Consider the following 14632-nt stretch of genomic DNA (forward strand, 5'->3'; position numbering starts at 1 on the left):
TTTTTCTTTTGGCTTCTCAAAGTGGGTATTTTTAATTGACTTTACTTCAGGGTAAACATATTTGCAATTGGCTAGTGTGAATAATTTCAGCAGGCTCTGGGACAGAGGTGCTATCCCTAGTTGTCTGGTAGCTGGCCCTGAGGTGCTTAGGGCAGGGGGATATTGCCTCCTCGAGTGTGAGAGCCTGACAGAGGAGGTGGTTGGGGTGTGAGCTCTGGGTTGTTTTGTATATGAAAAGTGCACTCCCAGGTGAATCATTTGTTATCTCTAGGAATTAGCTAGCCTTATGAGGGCCAATCTGTCCTAGATCAGCAAAGCCCCAAGATGTCAAAGCATCATAAAATACCAAAAATAAAAAACACGGTTAATATGCTCATTATCTCTTCTCTCACCACCTACTATGCTCTTTTCCCTGTCTTCACAGCCACTCCCTTTGGCAGTGGATAAATACCAAGGACAGCTCTCAAATATCTTTGACTCAAAGAAACCTGGCATCTCTGACACTTGCCTACCTTACTGACCCTGTCACCTCTCACTCCTGAACTCCTGCACTGGCTCCAGATTGAAGCCCAGCAGTCACCCCTCGCCCTCAGGTCTCCAGCCATTTTTTCGGCAGGGCTCTCATCTCCATCACTTTAGAAACACAACCCATTTGTGTCCTGTCCCCTTTCTTTTTCATCATCTTTGAGACAAGGGCATTTTCTCAAGGATCCATTCTTGGTCCCTTTCTCTGAGATCAGGTGGAGGCTGTACAAACCTTCCCTTGGTATTTTAGCTGCTGACAAAAGGGCTGGAGAAGCTTCATAGTCTATGTGTCCTTTTGACCTTGAACTTCAATGAAAAACTCATTTTCCTTTTAACGGTGGTTATAAAAATCAGAGATGTCTTCTCTTAGGGAAGGGAAAAAGGAATTGGCCCAGGACATGTTGAAGAATGTGGGAAGCCTCTCAAAGTCAGCTACCTGAAGCAATGATTGAGAATTTTTGGTCTTTATAAGCATTTTTTTTTTTTTTTAACTTGGAGAGCAAAAGCGGCCATTTTGTTTGCTTCTCTTTCTCAGTGTTCTAAACCTGAGAAATTCTGGTCCACCCAAGCCCTGACTCCCAACTTTCATCCACTGAGTTCTCCCTACTTAGTGGGAGATAGCAGCACCACTATGCACCATAGCTCATGCCAAGAGAGACAAATGCCAGCCTAACCACACAACAGCTTTCCTCGACTTGGAGTTTCAGAGTAGACACCTGTGTGAGCTCCCTGTGTCTGCTGTAATAAATTATCACAACTGTAGTAGCTTAAATCCCAAAGTATCTTACAGTCCTCGAGGGCAGAAGTCCTATAATTGAGGTGTCAGCAGGGCTGCGTTCCTTCTGGAGGCTCTAAGGGACAACCTAAGTCCATGCCTTTTCCATTTTGTAGAGAGACCACATGCCTTGGCTCATAGCCCTTTCCTCCATGTGCAAAGCCAGAAGCAATTTCCGATCCCTTTCTGACTCTGCTTTCATCATCATATCTCCTTCTCTGATCCCGACCCTCCTGCTTCCACTCGCATAAAGACTCTTGTGGTAACATTATCCCACCTGAGTAATCCAGGAAAATCTCCCCATCTCCACAGCCTTAATTTAACCACACCTGCAAAGTCTCTTTTGCCAGGTAAGGTCACATATTCCCAGTGTACGGGGTGGGGGGCATTATTTTGCCTACCATGGCACCCACAGGGGCCACATTCCTAAGATGCGGGCCCACAGAATACCTCTTTGGGGAAGTAATGCGTGGACTCGTTTTTGGAAGACGGCAGGTGGGGCTGGAGGTAGGGGACAGAAAATTTCAGGCACAGGAAATGGCACATAGAACAGCAGGCTCCCTGAACACCTTGGCCTGGATGTGCCCCAAAGGCCCTTAACACCGGCTCAAGGACCCAGGCAAGGGAGCGCTCTTTCCAGGCTCGGTTCTGCAAAGCGGGGGTCCTCCCCTGGGCCACTTTTGCCCACAGGGACACCTGGCAATGTATGAAGAGATATTTGGCTGTCACAGTTGGTGAGCAGTGGCTAGAGATCTCCTAAATATCCTACAATGTACAATTCTGTCCCCGCCACGAAGAACTGAGTGAGAAGCTCCACTTACAGCCACTTGCTGGCCATCTCCCAGACCCAGAGGGGCTTCTTCCTTCCTCCGTGGAGGGTTTCTGCTCAGGGACCTTTGACCTTTCTGCCCCTACCCCACCTTTCTTGGGAAAAGCTGTTTCTAGTGACTCTTGGCCTGCTCAGGGAATGGAAGCAGTTGTGTGGGTTGAATGCTCCTACCTATGGAATGGGAAGGCTGGGCCTGGCCTGGGCAGGGGAGGAAGATGGACTTAAGAGTTTCTTCACCCTCAATCCCTACCCCTCACCCCCGGGCCCAACCTGATCTAGCCTCTGGGCCCCTGTACTGGGAAGGTGAATGAGGCAGATAGTATGCTGACACCCACTGAGCCTGTGCCGGTCATTGGGTAGGGAATAAGCTACTTTATTCATGGGGCAGCAGGTGACAGGAGGCGGGGGGTGAGCTGGGGCTGGGGCATTCCCTTCTAGCTCCTTGTTGCTGCCACCTCACAATGCTGTCAGCGGCACCCCTGGAGTTAGACACACCCTCCTTGGGCTAGGGTGGGAGTGGGATGCTTATCTCACCCACCACGTAAGGGACCCCAGCTTGGGTGGCATGACCCTGTGTACGTGCGGGGGGAGGATGGAGTGGGCTCTGCTGGGATGTGATAAACCTAAGCTGGAGTCTTACTGTCCCTGGCCCTTGCAAAAAGATTCCACTGCTTATTCACTTGGTCAGCAAACTTTTGATGCCTACAGGCTCTAGGTTTGGTGCTGGGGATATAAATGTGGACAGGACCCAGCTGTCCCCTCAAGGAGCTCACAGCAACTGGGAGAGCAGGGCTCTCTCGAGTTGACTCCTCGACCAAGAGCCAGCCCCTCTGCCAGGTGCCTCACCTCTCAGTGGGAGCAGAGCAGTTGCATTTTGTGGGGGGAAGGGAGGCAGCAGAGATCTGAGCAGAGAAAGCCCCTGTGAAACAGCTCACAGAGGAAGGTGAGCACATATCCAGTGGGGCTTCCGTGGGAGTGAGCCCAGGAAGACTCCTGCTCCAGGGGGCTGGTCTGGGGAGAAAGCCCACCCCTCCCACCACCGGCTCCTGGATTTCTCCCCCACTGCCCTTATGCTGGCTGTAGCTGCTCTGGTCAGCCTCTGTGCATTTCCACATAGACCCCCACTGAGCCCAAACCCCTGACATATGGCACCATCCACTTGCTGAGGCCAAAGGTCAGTTCCCACCAGCCAGAGAATGGGGTGTCCAAACCTTAGAATTTTGACTCCTCCATTGGGAGACCAGGCAATGCCCACGGGTGACAAGATCCACTTGAGCTCCCCTGCCCACCTTTGCTGACACCCAGTGGGCCATAACAGACTCACATGTTGCCCCAGCATTATGGGCTGAACTGTGTTCCCCAAAAACTTTTATGTTGAAGCCCTAACCCCTAGGACCTCAGAATGTGACTGTATTTAGAGATCATGCCTTTAATAGGTTATCAAGTTAAAATGAGGTCATTAGGGTGGGCCTTGATCCAACATGGCTGGTGTCCTTATAAAAAGGGGAAATTAGGACAGACACGCACAGAGGAAAGACAGTGTGAGGACACGGGGAGAAGATGGCCATCTGCAAGCCATGGAGAGAGGCCTCAGAAGGAGCCAGCCATGCTGACGCCTTGATCTTGGACTTCTCACCTCCAGAACAGTGAGAAACTAAATTTCTTTTGTTCCTAAGCCACCCAGTCTGTGCTTTGTTATGGCAACCCTAGGGAACTCATATACCCAGAACACACCTGAGTAACACAGCAGCTCCTCTTAGGATGTGGGAGGGAACAGGATGAAGATGGACCATTTTTCCACAGCCTCGGCTTCTTCCCCTCTCCCATACAGACCTGAATCCATTGCTTTCACTGCACAATTGAGGATGCCCCCTTCACTCCGATCTTAAGATGCTGGGCCCTGGTTGGATTGGAGAGTGGAACTATCCCACAAATTACACGCCCCCCCCAACCGGCTATGCATTCCTTCTTCTGAGCGGTCCATGTAAACCTTCTCCCCTGGCCCCTCCTCTCTCCCCAGCCCCATTGCCTCTCATCTGCATCCTGTTTAGTCCTTCCTTGCTGCCCATCAGCCCTGGGGCTGGGCCTCCCTCAGTGCTGGTCCATCTCCTTCCCTTTTCTCCACGCCCCTACCCGTACCCTTCCCGTCACAGGTGGAGGACCCTGCAAAGGATAGGTGCAACTTTGTGCCCTGCCCTTCTAAGTCACGAGCAATTTGGCATCAGGGTTCCACGCATGAATTCTGAGCTCCGTTGGTCCCAGACTCTGACCCCTTTCTGCCCCTCTTCTAGGAGTGAGTGACCTCGGGCTCACTTGACCTTTCCATAAAGTGGGACTAACAGGACTCAACACATAGGCTCACCATGAGCATTAAACTGTGCCTACAGGGCTAAGCCCAGGGAGCTACTTATTCCATATGGGTTGCAGGCCTCCATCATTTCTAGTGGATGAGCAAGCGAGCCTCATTGCTCGGCATTTAAACTGTCAATCTGAAGATATTTCGTTAAAGACAGGAATGTCTTCCTGCGGACAGCTCTTCCATGGGTGTCACAGGATAATTTTTGGAGGTATGACCACAGCATCAGATTATTAGCCCTTTTATATCTTGGTATCTTCCACAGGGTCTTTCAGATGAACATGGCCATCACCCCCCAGGAAAGGTAGTGCTGGGGTCCTGGGAGCGCTACAATGATCTTCACCTTGAGCAGCCCCCACCCACAACTTGGTGGAGACAATGACATTTGTTGACTCTCCCTGCTGTGAAGTGTCCGTTTCTGATCTTTGCTCCATTTGTTGTTATCAATTTTGTGAGCATTAACAGACTGATAACACCTGGCTTGTTCACCTTGCACAACTGCTCTTCACTGCACGTGATCAGAGCTGAGGAATGCCACTGGATGTGCTTAGGGAGCTGGGAGGCTTGTGGGTTTTGTGATACATGGAATGTGGGAATTGCCAGGGTCAGGCAGCAGCTGGGAACGGGAACACTCATCCTTGATGCTCCTGCCCCAGCAAATCAAGGGAAGGCGGGAGGCACTGCGCAGGCAAATCCATGGGCACCTGGCCTGCTTCCCATGGGATGCTAGACATGGAGCAAGGCTAGAGAACTGTCACAGCAAATTGATCACCTGCCAATGACTGATAAGCATGAAGCCTCCATCTCATTTATAAGGATCAGGGAAAACAGTCTGGCGGTTCCTCTTAAACACAGTGTTACCACATGACCCAGCAATTCCACTCCTGGGTATACACCCAAGAGAAATGAAAACAAATGTTCATATAAAAACCTGTTCATGAATGTTCACAGCAGCATTAGTCAAAATAGCCAAAAGGTGGAAACATCCCAATGTCCATTGATGGATGAATAGATAAACAAAATATGGCATAGCCACCCAGTGGAATATTACTCAGCCATAAAAAGGAACAAAATACTAATTCACCTTACAGCACAATAAACTTTGAAGACATTATGCTCAGTAAAAGAAGCCAGACACAAAGGGCCACATATTGTATGATTCTATTTATATAAAGTAATCAGAAGCACAAATCCATGGAGTCAAAAAATAGATTAGTGGTTGCCAGGAGCTAGTGGGTGACTTCTAAAGGCCATGGGGTTTCTTTTTTGGGTGGTAAAAATGTTCTGGAATGAGATAGTGGTGATATTTACATAACTTTGTGAGTTTACTAGAAACCACTGAATTTCACTTAACACTTTTTTAAAGAAGCATTGCAAAAAGCCCAGCAAATACATGTAAAACACTTAGAGACAAATCAAGAAAGAGAACTGATATGGCATGAAAAAAAAATAGCCGGATTAAAAAACAACAAATCTTAAAAATGAAAAAAAAAAAAAATGATAGTGACCACTATGAGTCACTGGTAGCAATAAGGAGCGTGACCATGTGACAACACCTAGATATGAAATACTGCTCTGGGAAGACAGGGGAAATCAGGCCACTCTGTGACCTTGAGAATTGGAGCAGTGGGGACCTTTCTAACCTTTGACACTCTGGGAGATAAAATTCCCACTGCTGTTCTTGCCAGAAAGATACTGGAGTCGAAGTGTAATGGGTCAGACCCAGAAAGACAATTCTGGAAAACCTGACAAGCTCACTCAGGTCAGCACCCCACATTATCTCATGGGGTGGCACTCAAGGAGCCGATTTCTAAGACAATAAGCAAAGCCTCATGCTCTCTGGGGCATTAACCACAGACCCTTCTTTAGGGACTCACTGATACGTTAGATGTCCCAGCACGTTAGATGCTCTGCTCAGTGCCTGCTTTCCTCAGTTCCCGAGGTGGCAATGCCACCTGCCTTTTGCAAACAAGCAAACCGAGGCTCGGGGAAGTTAGGTTACTAGCACAGCAGCTCCGGAAGGGGAGCCCTGCATTTCCGTGCCCCTCCAGGGCCAGGCTCTCCAGGTCAGACACAGGAACCATGGGTGACCCGTGCCCCAAAAGAGCCAGTGCTATCGCCCTTCCAATTCTGAACTATTCAGGACGTGAACTCCAAACTGTTGCTAACCTGAAATAAACTCAGCAGCCTAAGAAAAAATAAATAGAGCTTCCTGGTTTCCTACATGACTGACCTACTTGGCACCTGAAGCAGAATCAGACCGAAGTTGGGCCCCCAAAGAGCTTGAGTGCCAGAAGGTTCTCTGGGCTTGCTCGGGCCTGCCCGGCTTCTGTTCTCAGAATAGGCACTCCACTTTGACGCCTCAGCTCTGTTAGGGAGCTGACCAGTGAACAACTAACCTGACATTTAAACTCATTTCTTATGTTCCCAAAATAACCCCCGCCCACATATGGAGCCCTGTAAATGGTTCAGATGTCATGGCTTTCCACTGCATCACGGTGAAGGTCAGAAACCTGAAATTGGTTTTATCAGGCTAAAAACAAGGTGTCGGTAGGGTTACAGTCCTTCCGGAAGCTCTAGGAGAGAATGTTTCCATGCCTTTTCCAGCTTCTGGGTGCCGCCCGCAATCTGTGGCTCATGGCTCTTTCTTCCATGATCAAAGCTGGTAACGGCATCACTGACCTCTGCTGCCACTGTCATATTTCCTTCTCTGACTCTGACCCTCCTGCCTTCCTCTTACAAGAACCCTTGTGATTACACTGGCCTCATGCAGATAATCCAGGATAATCTCCCCACCTCCAGATACTTAATCTAATCCGATCTGCAAAGCCCCTTTTGCCAGGAAAGGTAACATAGTCACAGGTTTCAGGAGATTAGGACATGGACATCTTTGGGGGGCTGTTATTCTGCCCACCATGGCAGGACCAGCATACACTTTTTGAAAAGGACTCGATCGTAAATATTGTAGGCTTTGTGGGCCATATATTCTCTGTTGCCAAGATTGGCTATGTAATTTTCAAAGCCCAGTGCAAGATAAAAATGCACGGCCTCTCATTTATGCATAGATTACTAAATATTTCACAATGGCAATAGTAGAAGCATAGGGCCCCGGGTGATGACAGTCTCCACAGCCATGAAGCAGGCTCTGCCTGGGCAAATCTCCCTCTGATAGTGCCACTCAAAAGCAGCCATGGCAACACACACTCAACAGGCATGGCTGTGTTACGATCAAACTTGACGCACACTGAAATTGTGCTTCATGTCATTTTCTCATGTTACAAAATGTTATTCTTCTTTTGGCTTTTTTCAACCATTTAAAAAATGTAAAAATCATTTATAGCTCACAGGCTGGGCAAAAACATGGCTGCAGATTGCCGGCTTTCAGCCTATGGGATAAATGCCAGCTCCTCTGCCTGACCCTGTCGGGCCCTTTAGAGCTGGAGACAGACACCTCTCCAGACCCATCTCACTGTCTTCTTCCCTCACGACCTACACCCGGCACTTCCCACTCTTGCTGTACTCTGCTCACACACTACCCTTCAGGACAGGTGATGCTTTATACTCACTCCTTATCATCCTGGCTGTATTTATATGTCTCTGTGTCCTCCTCTCCTTTGGGGCAGTGATGTCCTCAAGAGCAGGGACAAAGACTAAGTCACCTTTGAGTCCTCTGATCTCACAGACCCTCAGAGCTCGAACGACATAGAACTTCGGCGGCTGGAGTGTACTGATTCCAACCCCTAAGAACTAAAATTGTGTTTCTCTCAAAAAAAAAAAAAACAAACCCAAAATTAAAAAACGAGAACGTCCCATTTCAAATTCAGACCAGGGAAATAAAGCTCTCTTGAGACAAAGCAGACCTGGGTTCAAATCCCGCCTCTGTCCTTAAACTAGTCATGTGCACTTGGACAAGTCACCTCCCTTGCTGTTAGGAACAGGTCTCATCTTACTAGGGCCAGCCAAGCCCTATGTGACCTGCTTCTTCCAAGCCCAAGAGTCTCCTTTTCTACCCATGTCTTTGCCACTAGCCTTTTCTCAGTTACTAAGTGTGCAAGCTCCTGCCCGCCTCAGTGCCTTTGTTCTTGCTGCCTAAAACGGTCTGTTCCCCTTTGCCTGGTGACTCGCCCATCCTGCCTCAGCTACAACACCACCAACTCGACAAGCCTTCCCTAGTGACTCCAAAATGAGGTCAGGTCCTCCTGTTATATGTTTTGCTGGCACTCCGAACCTCTGCAGATTATAATGATTTGTGTAATTTCTTATTACTATTAGTAAGACTTAGTAGGCACTTGATGCCAGGCTCTGTTTCGGTGATTCTAAAAATAGATGATTTCATTTAATTCTCACTGTACCCTCATGAAGTATTACAATCACTCCCATTTCATGGAAGGGGAGGCTGAAGCTCAGAGAGATTAAATAACTTGCCCAAGATCATACTTGCCTAAGTTAGTCGGTGTCAGAGCTGCGCTCTTAAACTTGTTTCTGGAAACTGACTGTGACTTCCATGAGAGCAGATGCCACATCTGGCATGGTCATTGTTGTATCCCCAGGGTTGAGTGCCTGTACCTGGTACACTGTGGATAATTAAAAAAGATTGATGATCTGTAAGAAACAACACTCCAGAAATAATGAGCACTCCTAGTGCCCAGATCTTGGTTTCTAACACTATTCTCTAATAAAAGGAACCAGGCTTGGGGAAATGGCTGATTCTAGGACTGGAGCAGGAAATATACAAGATGAGCCTGGTGCATCTTGAAGTACCAGAGTAAGGAAGTGTTCCAAAGAAAACAAAATGAAAAAAGTCAAATGCACTGATGGGAGTGTGTCAAAGGGCTACAGGAGCCACTGGAAGAGATCCCAATGGCTAAAGTCAGAACAATCTGAGCAACAAAATAAGTAAAGTAGTATTAGGTTAAAACTCAGAGTATAAAATACTCAGGAGGCCATACTGATATAATGACTGAATAAACTACTGAATGGGGGAGAAGAGAAAAATCTACCATGTGGAAGAATTCCAAATTAATTTATGTAGATATCCACCTTAAGGAGAGGGAACGTAACTCTCTGCTCTTTAAGTGTGGACCGCACAGTGACTTCCTTCCAAAGTATACAGTAAGAAGTATGTGGGGGGGCATTTACAGTGGAAAGATGACAAATACTACCTCAGCCAGGTGATCAAGACCAACATCAACAGGTAGAGACAATGTTGATGGTCTGTATCCTTTGATATGATGTGATTAGAAGAGCACTTGACCTCTTCGGTCTTCCTCCCCCAAACCTATCATTCCAGTCTTAATATGAAGAAAACATCAGATGAATCCCAACAGAAGGGCACCCTATAACACATTTAACTAGTTCTCAAAACCGTCAAGGTCATCAAAAACAAAGAAAGTCTGAGAATGTGCCACAGCCAAGAGGAGCCTAAAAGGACAGGATAAACAAGAGAATAGACCTTGTTCATGGTAGGAAGAATCAACATCGTTAAAATGGCCACACTACCCAAAGCAATCTATAGATTCAATGCAATCCCTATCGAAATACCAATGGCATTTTTCAGAGAGCTAGAACAAATAATCCTAAAATTTATATGGAGCTATAAAAATCCTGACTTGCCTCGGCAATCCTGAGAAAGAAGAACAAAGTTGGAGGTATCACACTACCTGATATCAAACTATACTACAAGGCTACAGTAATCAAAACAGCATGGTACTGGCATCAAAACAGATACACTGATCAATGGAACAGAATAGAGAGCCCAGAAATAAATCCACACCTATATGCTCACTTAATATATGACAAAGCAGGTAAAAATATACTATGGGGTAGAGACAGTCTCTTCAATAAATGGTGTCAGGAAAATTGGACAGATATATAAAAAGAAAGAGGAAAGAAAGAAAAGAAAGAAAAGAAAAGAAAGAAAGAAAGAAAGAAGTTGGACCACCTTCTTATACCGTATACAAGAATAGACTTGAAATGGATTGAAGACTTAAATGTAAGACAAGTCTCGAAACCATAAAACTTCTACAAGAAAACATAGGAAGTAAACTCTCTGATATTACTAACAGGAATTTTTTTTCAGATATATCTCCTTAGGCAAGGGAAATAAAAGAAAAAATAAACAAATGGGACTACATCAAACTAAAAAGTTTTTGTACAGCAAAGGAAACTATCAACAAAACAAAAAGACAACCGACTGTTTGAGAGGTATTTGCTAATGATATATCTGACAAGGGGTTAATATCCAAAAATGTATAAAGAACTTATACAACTCAACAACAAAAAAACAAACAATCCAATTAAAAAATGGGCAGAAGACCTGAACAGATACTTCTCCAAAGAGGAAATACAGATGGCTAATAGACATATGAAAAGATGCTCAAGGTCGCTAACCATCAGAGAAATGCAAATTAAAAACACAATGCGATATCGCCTCACATCTGTCAGAATGGCTATCATCAATAAATCAAAAAACGACAAGTGTTGGTGAGGATGCGGAGAAAAGGGAACCCTCAGATATTGTTGGTGGGACTGCAAATTGGTACAGCTGCTATGAAAAACAGTATGGACGTTTCTCAAAAAATTAAAAATGGCTATATCTTTTGACCCAGCAATTGCACTTCTGGGTATTTATCCAAAGAAAACCAAAAAAATAATTCATAAAGATCTATGCACTCCAATATTCATGGCAGCACAATTTACAGTAGCCAAGATATAAAAGCAACCTAAATGCTCATCAACAGACGATTGGATAAAGAAATTATGGTTCATATATACAATAGAATATTCCTCAGCCATTAAAAAAATGAAATCCTACCGTCTGCAATGACATGGATGAACCTAGAGGTTATTATGCTGAGTGAAATGAGTCTGACAGAGAAAGATAAATACCATATGATTTCACTTATATGTGGAATCTAAGGAACAAAAAGAACAGACTAATCAAAAACAGACTCAGAAATATAGTGGACAATTTGGTGATGGACAGAGGGGAGCGGGGTTGGAGGGCTGGGAGAATGGGGTGAAGGGTTAAAGAAGTACAAATTAGTAGTTGATAGCTGGTCACGGGGATGGGGAGCAGGGCATAGGGAATGCAGTTAGGATTAATATGATGGCTAGGTGGAGGGTCAGGGGAGGGAGGGAGCAATTGGGGGGATCGTTTTATGAACTATACAGATGTCTAACCAATGTACTGTATACATGAAACTAATTTAAGTAAGCAAATAGATAAATTAAATAAGAATAGACCTTTCAAGTTCTCATCACAAGAACAAAAATTTGTAATTAGGTGTGGTAATGGATGTTAACTAAACTTACTGTGCTGGTTATTTTGCAATATATACATATATAAAATCATTATGTTGTACATCTAAAACTAATACAATGTTACATGTCAATTACATTTCAAAAGAGAGAGAGAGAGAGAGAGAAAGGGAGGGAGGGAAGGAGGGAGGAAGATGGAGAGAGATGGAGAGAGAGAGAAAGAGAGAGAGAACAACTAAATGTAATGTGGTATCCTGGATGGGATTCTGGAAGATGAAAAGGACATTAGTTAAAAACAAAGGAAGTTAAATAAACTATGAACTTTGGTTGATAATAATATACCAATATTAGTTATATTGATGGGTTATAACTCTATGGCTAATATAAGTTATAACTAATGAGTTATAACAAATGTATCATACTAATAAAAGATGTAACTAATAAGGAAAACTGGGTGTGGAGAAAATGGTAACTCTGTACCTTCTTTGCAATATTTCTGTAAATCTAAAACTGTTCTAAAAATAGTTTATTAATGATAATTATAACAATAAAGTATAGATGAATGAAGGACTTCATTATTCATGGTGACAACGATTACTGCTCTCTTCTCACAGAGATGTTTCAAGAATTACACAGGAGAACATGCATAAACCATTTAGCAAGTGGTACACGCCCAATTCAGAGCACTTGCCACCATTCTCCTAAATTTATGTCATCTGCTATGGAAGCCACTGGCCTTATGTGACTATTTAAATTTCAATTAAGTAAAAATTGAGTATATGAAAAATTCAGTTCTTCAGTGGCAACAGCCACATGTCAAGTGCCAAAAAGCCACATGGAGCTAGTGGCTACTAAATTAGTGCTAATAAAACATATCCATCACATAATGTTTTACCAGGATGAATGCTGCACTAATTACTACAATGAAGAGTGTAGCAATTATTTGTTCAGTGTTCTTGACTCCTTCCTGTCCTTCTGCAAATGCCATCTTTTCAACCTTCCTGAACACTGTCTTTCAAATTGCAACTCCCACATTCCCCATGCCCTTTCCCCAATTTACTTTTTCTTCTTACCACTTTCCACCTCTTTATGTGGAATCCACTTGATTTCTTTTCCATCTCCCCCTCTAGCACTGCACCGTCTAACACAGTAGCCACTGGCAATGTGTAGCTGTTGAGCCCTTGAAATGTAGCCAGTCCAACTTCGGATATGCTGTGAGTGTAAAAGACATATCAGATTTCAAAAATGTGTAAACAAACAAAAAAATGTAAAAGATCTCCTAACTTTTTATATCGATTACACGTTAAAGTAACATTTTGGACATAAATTGGGTTAAATGAAACAAATTATTAAAATTAACACCACCTATTTTTTTTTTCTTTAACATGGCTACTAGAAAGTTTAACTTATGCATGTGGCCAACATTTGTGGCTACTGGAGAGCGCTGAACTAAAATGTCAGCTATTATACAACTTAAAAATATGCTTGTGGCTCGCTTATATTTCTACTGGGCAGCGCTGGTCTAGAATGTGAACCCTATAAGGGCAGGTATTTTTGTCAGTTCACTGCCCGTGCAGTGACTGGCACACAGTAGATGGAAGCTCAATAACATTTTCATGAATGAATGTTAGACTGAGCCTCTGGGAATTCGCTAGTTTTAATAGTCAGCACTGTTGGAACACCGACCTCATCCCATGCCCCACCTCCTTACCACACCAGGTAAGGGAAACTGAGGCCCAGCGAGATGACGTCAGCCTCTGCCAAACGGCACGTAATGCGGAAACGTCGGGACCGGGATTCGAACCCCGGTCCCGTCCCCATGGCCCTGGCGCGGTGACTGTTCCTACCTTGCAGGGCGGTGACCGCGGCGGCGGCAGGATAGATAGGCGCAGGCACACTACATGCGCTCGACAGGGTGCATGGCTCTTCAACCACCGCCTTCAGTCGACCTCCGTGAGCCAGGCCCCAGGTGGACTCCTCCGTGGCCACCGCCGGCCACCCGCGTCTCCGCCGGCCATCCAACCCTTCGTAGGCGGTGCCGGACGGAAGTCCCGCCTCCACCGCGCGCCTTGGGGCGCCGCGACAGCTATGTTGGCCAATGAGAAGCGCACCGTGGTGGACGCGAGCCAATGGGCTCGCGCGCCGGGGGGGGCGTGTCCGGGCCGCGGGCCGGAGCGGGTCGTGCGCGCTGAGGAGGAGCCGCCGCCGCCGCCGCCGCCGCCGCCGTCGCCGTAGCCGCCGCCGCTACCGCTACCGAGGCCGAGCGGATCCGTTAGCGCCGAGCCGCCGCCGCCCGTCCGCCTCGGAGCAGCCCTGGGCCCATCCGCCCGGGTCCAGGTGAGGCAGAGGCCTTCGGCGGCGCCGGACTGGCTAGGCCGCCGCAGGCCTGAGCTCGCTTGGCCGGGCCGCGGGCGTCCGCGGGCCTGCACCGGCCGAGGCCCAGGCCGCACCGGAGCGGGAGGGGACGCGCGCGGGCCGCGCCGGGCGGGCGGGGACTGGCCGGTGTGGGCGCCGGCGACAGGCCCCGGGCCGGATTCCTCTGCCGCCGCGAGGGGCAGGCGAGGAGGACACGGCGTGGGCACGCGCCTGCCGGCCGGGCTCCACGGCCGGGACCCGGGTAGTCTTGGAAGTCGGGGATCCGGGGGCGGGAGAGCGAAGCCAGAGGCGAGGGAGTGGGGTGAGCGCTTTCAGCGCGCAGAGGTCACGGCCCACGGGCTCGCTCCCCTGGGAAATCCTACGGATTCTTTTGTGGTCGTTGTCAGGACCGCGGCCGATCCGAGGTCCTTTGAGAAGTGTGCAAACCTTTCATACGTATGAGAGTCCTAGAAAAAAAAATTTTTTTAAACGCCATCTCTAACAAAGCTGTTTTTGGGGCGGGGGACGTTTA

General features: G+C 46.8%; 2 protein-coding genes across 5 annotated transcripts in view; one reads left to right on the forward strand and one right to left on the reverse strand.

Annotated features, from left to right (window-relative positions):
* Positions 1-13787, reverse strand: part of CCL25 (C-C motif chemokine ligand 25) — a 28304-nt gene extending 14517 nt beyond the window's left edge. For 2 of the 4 annotated variants that reach the window (XM_039857891.1, XM_039857884.1), the window contains exons 1-2: positions 13593-13787; positions 12819-12957 (exon numbers count right to left, since the gene is read on the reverse strand). The gene's annotated coding sequence lies outside the window, so the exon portion shown is untranslated. Of the gene's footprint in view, positions 1-8051; positions 8250-12818; positions 12958-13592 lie in introns of those variants that run through there. The other 2 variants (XM_039857900.1, XM_039857896.1) reach the window with 1 other exon arrangement.
* A 41-nt stretch (positions 13788-13828) lies between these two features.
* ELAVL1 (ELAV like RNA binding protein 1) overlaps positions 13829-14632 on the forward strand; it is a 35232-nt gene continuing 34428 nt past the window's right edge. The window contains exon 1 of the mRNA XM_039857863.1: positions 13829-14082. Within this exon, the coding sequence (XP_039713797.1) occupies positions 13844-14082 (239 nt within the window). The 5' untranslated portion in view covers positions 13829-13843. The remainder of the gene's footprint in view (positions 14083-14632) is intronic.

The sequence above is a fragment of the Pteropus medius genome, unplaced genomic scaffold (assembly GCF_902729225.1).
Source record: "Pteropus medius unplaced genomic scaffold, Ma_sr-lr_union100, whole genome shotgun sequence".
Lineage (NCBI taxonomy): Eukaryota > Metazoa > Chordata > Mammalia > Chiroptera > Pteropodidae > Pteropus > Pteropus medius.